The 5037-nt window shown below is 38.6% G+C and overlaps 1 protein-coding gene across 1 annotated transcript; it reads left to right on the top strand.

Moving 5' to 3' along the window:
* The first annotated feature begins 3454 nt into the window (after nucleotides 1–3454).
* Nucleotides 3455–4647, top strand: LOC124098905 (leucine-rich repeat-containing G-protein coupled receptor 4-like). Its single transcript, XM_058582675.1, has one exon. The coding sequence runs from the start codon at nucleotides 3470–3472 to the stop codon at nucleotides 4301–4303; it is 834 nt and encodes a 277-aa protein (XP_058438658.1). The 5' UTR covers nucleotides 3455–3469; the 3' UTR covers nucleotides 4304–4647.
* Nucleotides 4648–5037: the final 390 nt, after the last annotated feature.

Here is a 5037-nt window from a genome sequence, read left to right as displayed (position 1 = left end):
GCAGTATGGGGATTGAACAAGGATCTTGCATGTGCACTCTACCACTAAGCTACTTCTCCAGCCCTTTTGAAAAGGATTTATATTGAGATATGGCCTCACTAAGTTGTATAGGCTAACTTTAAACTTGCCATCCTCCTAGCCTAGCCTTCCAAGTAGCTGGGAATACAGGCATGTGCCACCTCATCTGCCTGGGGCTCTCTCTTAAAGCAGATAAATTTCTTGTAACAGTGTCTCTAGCAAGTTTCCCCAAAATATCCTGTGCTCTAATGGGCTTTGGCTTATGAGAGGCCAGTGTTTTGGGGTAGAAATACTACCTGCTTTAAGTAGAAAGGGGATTGCACAAGAGGATGTCAGGCACTCCATAGAATCATTGTTATGGCTGGAGAAATCATTGACCAAAAATCTGTTTTAGATATGACAGTTTGGATTATAGGCCTGTGCCATTGCACCTGGCAACAGTTTTACTTTAAATTGCAGTATTATTATGAAACTTTATATATACTTGATTTGCATCCACCTTTCTTAAGAGACACCTCATTGAAAGGGAGAAACTCTAAATTGGCGAGGGTCTCATTAAGTTGCTGACACTGGCCCTGCACTTGCAGTCCTCCTGCCTCAGCCTCCAGAATGAACCCAACTATAGGTGTGTCCAGTACTGCAAAGAATGCTGTTTCCTGCCAGGCGACGTGGCACACACCTATAATCCCAGAAGCTGTGGAGGCTGAGGCAGGAGGATCATGGATTTAAAGCCAGCCTCAGCAACTTAGCAAGGCCTTAAGCAACTCAGTGGGACCCTGCCTCTATAAATAATATATAAAAAGGGCTGAGACTGTGGCTCAATGTTTAAGCACCCCTGGATTCAATCCCCGGTACCACCATCCCCTCCAAAAAGTATGTTGTTTCCTTCTCACTGATCATCAGTTCTGTGTACAATCTCCAACACTTGAATCATTCATGGGCAAAAGAGTAAACTGCATTCCTAACTGTCGAAAATTAATATCTGCACAATAAATTAAATTACATAAATGATTCATGCTAGTTGCACTTACTCATCTGTTAAAATTAAGTTTGTTCTCCTTCTCCACACAAGGAAATGGGTTAAATATTCAAAGCATACATACATAGACCCCTTAAGAAGCTCACAATTCAGCATCAGTTATTAGTGAATTAACAGCACTGATGATTCTAAGTTATAAAATCAATGGCCAACCCAGGCATGGCACACACCTGCAATCTGAGTGTTCAGTGTATACAAATGTGGCTTGATAACACATTAAATATGCCAGTAACACAGGAAAGACCATTTTTCTCACAGACTTCATATTGATCCTTCCCAAACTGATTACAACACATACATTTTGATTAATGGCTTAGGGAGTGTTCTGTTTTTAAAGGTTCATGTACTTGCCTTTCTCCTTTGTCACACTATGGTATCTTGAAGGCTGTTATCTTTTATGTTTAAATTTGCATAAGAGTCACAGCCCCAAAATTCACAGCACTGATAAGCATATGGTACTGAAAAAGACCTGGGGGAAAATTGTAAAATACACTCTGAGTAGCAACTTCATAGACATAATTTTGTTTTGGAAAAAGCATTTTAATCTTTGAAAACCCCAACCTATGGGTCAGAAAAGTCTAAGTATCATATAATTTAGTCTTGACAATTTATCCTCTAGGAACCTTATCTATGTTAAACACTCTGGTAAAGCTCATAAAAATGATCATAAAGATATACCACAAAGTTTCTCCCTTTCAATGAGGTGTCTCTTAAGAAAGGTGGATGCAAATCAAGTATATATAAAGTTTCATAATAATACTGCAATTTAAAGTAAAACTGTTGCCAGGTGCAATGGCACAGGCCTATAATCCAAACTGTCATATCTAAAACAGATTTTTGGTCAATGATTTCTCCAGCCATAACAATGATTCTATGGAGTGCCTGACATCCTCTTGTGCAATCCCCTTTCTACTTAAAGCAGGTAGTATTTCTACCCCAAAACACTGGCCTCTCATAAGCCAAAGCCCATTAGAGCACAGGATATTTTGGGGAAACTTGCTAGAGACACTGTTACAAGAAATTTATCTGCTTTAAGAGAGAGCCCCAGGCAGATGAGGTGGCACATGCCTGTATTCCCAGCTACTTGGAAGGCTAGGCTAGGAGGATGGCAAGTTTAAAGTTAGCCTATACAACTCAGTGAGGCCATATCTCAATATAAATCCTTTTCAAAAGGGCTGGAGATTGTGCCAATCTTTGTATGAATATTTAACATTGATTATCTACCATAACCAACTTCAGCAGGTTGCTGTTAAATGCCATAAGAAACTGGGTTTAAAATGTTACAAATCTGTGTATATACATACATATACAGTTATAAAATATATAGAGAGCTGGGGTTATGGCTCAGTGGTAAATGGTAAAGCTTTTGCCATGTTTGAGGCACTGGGTTCGATTCTCAGCACCACGTATAAACAAACAAACAAACAAATAAATGTTCATCAACAACTAATACGAATATTTTTTTAAATGAAATACATAGGGATAAGGAAGGAAGAAAAAAAAGGCTAATATTTACTAAAGTTCCACTGTGTGCCCAGCAGCTTGCTTAAGTATTTATGTATGCAAATTTACTTAAGCAGTCAACTGTATTAAGTAGGCATTATTATCTACATATCAGAAAATGCAACTTATTAGGCTTAAGTGGCTTTTTTAAGGTAAGAGTAGCAAGTTATGAAACATCTGATTCCAGACCCTCAATATTTTAAGTACCTTTATTTGCTAGATACTGTGCTTTGTATATTTAGTATAAGAAAAAGTAGAGGGCTGGGGTTATAGCTCAGTGGCTGAGTGCTTGCCTGGCATGTGTGAGGCACTGGGTTCAATCCTCAGCACCGCATAAAAAATAAAGATATTGTGTCCATCTACAACTAAAAAAAATATTTAATAAAAGAATAAAGAAAAAGAAAAAGTAGAAATTTTCTTGGAAATATCTCTATATGGCCTTACCAAATAATAAAAGAAACTAATCCTGGTTATGTTTTGTTTCAGTACTGGTGATTGAACCCTGGGGAGCTTTACTACTAAGTACCCTCCCTCGAGCCCTTTTTGTGTTTTTAGTTTGAAACAGGATCTTGCTTATTTGATGAGGCTGGCCTTGAACTTGCCATCCCCTCCTGCTTAAACCTCTTCAGTCCCTGGGATTATAGGTGTGTGCCAGCTACCCCAAGATATTAGGCTGCTTAATTTTTAAAGTAGCCGAGTCTGTGACTGAAATATCTTAAAAGCAATATTTTTTTTTTCAGTTTGGTTCAATTCAATTAGGTAGCTTATTTATTCTAGATTCAACCATCATTAGTCATTCTATCAAGAATATTAAATGAAATATGGTATTTTCTAAATTGTCTTTCATGTTTCTGTTTCTTTTTCATGTTAGGTGCTTTTAAGCCCTGTGAATATTTACTGGGAAGCTGGATGATACGTCCCACCATGTGGTTCATTTTCTTAGTTGCATTGTTTTTCAACCTGCTAGTCATTTTAACAACCTTCACATCTTGTACATCACGACCTTCCTCCAAGTTGTTCATAGGCTTGATTTCTGTGTCTAACTTCTTCATGGGAATCTATACTGGCATCTTAACTTTTCTTGATGCCGAATCCTGGGGCAGATTTGCTGAATTTGGCATTTGGTGGGAGACTGGCAGTGGCTGCAAAGCAGCTGGGTTCCTTACAGTTTTTTCCTTAGAAAGTGCCATATTTTTATTAATGTTAGCAGCTGTTAAAAGAAGCTTATCTGCAAAAAATATCATGAAAAATGGGAAAAGCAATCATCTCAAGCAGTTCCAGATTGCGGCCCTTTTTGCTTTTCTGGGTGCTGCAGTATCAGGCTGTTTCCCCCTTTTCCATAGAGGGGAATATTCTGCATCACCCTTGTGCTTGCCATTTCCCACAGGAGAGATGCCATCATTAGGATTTACTGTGATGTTAGTGTTTTTAAACTCACTAGCATTTTTATTAATGGCCGTCATCTACACTAAACTTCACTGCAACTTGGAAAAAGAAGACCTCTCAGAAAACTCACAGTCTAGCATGATTAAGCATGTTGCTTGGCTAATTTTCACCAACTGCATCTTTTTTTGCCCTGTTGCATTTTTATCATTTGCACCATTGACCACTGCAATCTCTATCAGTCCTGAAATAATGAAGTCTGTTACTCTGATATTTTTCCCATTGCCTGCTTGCCTAAATCTGGTCCTGTATGTTTTCTTCAATCCAAAATTTAAAGAAGACTGGAAGTTACTGAAGTGACACGTTACCAAGAAAAGTGGATCAGTTTCAGTTTCCATCAGTAGCCAAGGTGGTTGTGTGGAACAGGATTTCTACTATGACTGTGGCATGTACTCACACTTGCAGGGTAACCTGACTGTATGTGACTGCTGTGAATCTTTTCTTTTGACAAAGCCAGTATCATTCAAACACTTAATAAAATCACACAGCTGTCCTGCATTGGCAGTGGCTTCTTGCCAAAGACCAGAGGGATATTGGTCTGATTGTGGCACACAGTCAGCCCATTCTGACTATGCAGATGAAGAAGACTCCTTTGTCTCAGACAGTTCTGACCAAGTGCAGGTGTGTGGACGAGCCTGCTTCTATCAGAGGATTCCCTTTGGTGCGCTATGCTTACAATCTACCAAGAGGTAAAGACTGAACTACTGTGTTTGTAACTGTTTCCCCGATCAACCAAATTCACAGTGTTTGTAGAGTGAACCCTATTCTGTTCTTTCATCTGGGAAGCACTTCTGTAATCACTGCCTGGTGTCACATAGAAGGGAAGGTGGCAGTTTATTTCTCAAATCTGATATTTTTCAAAGAACAGGTGCCTAAATTATTAATTGGTGAAAAATGCAATGTCCAAGGAATGTGTGGTCTATTTAAAACAAAACTTGAAAAGGATTTTGGGTGTGGTATAGCAATATAACTTTTAGGTTTTTCAGATCCATAAGGAGCAAATTTATACCTATTTCTGAATTAAGCACAAGATA

Source organism: Marmota monax, unplaced genomic scaffold (assembly GCF_021218885.2).
Source record: "Marmota monax isolate L192 unplaced genomic scaffold, Marmota_monax_Labrador192_F-V1.1 WCK01_AAM20220418_F8-fsc00679, whole genome shotgun sequence".
Taxonomy (NCBI): domain Eukaryota; kingdom Metazoa; phylum Chordata; class Mammalia; order Rodentia; family Sciuridae; genus Marmota; species Marmota monax.
Note: the sequence above shows the minus strand (reverse complement) of the source record. Positions and strands in the feature narration are given on the sequence as shown.

Bases quoted from the DNA above. Each gene is read 5' to 3' on its own strand.
- LOC124098905 (XM_058582675.1), top strand. From the start codon at position 3,470: ATGATACGTCCCACCATGTGGTTCATTTTCTTAGTTGCATTGTTTTTC.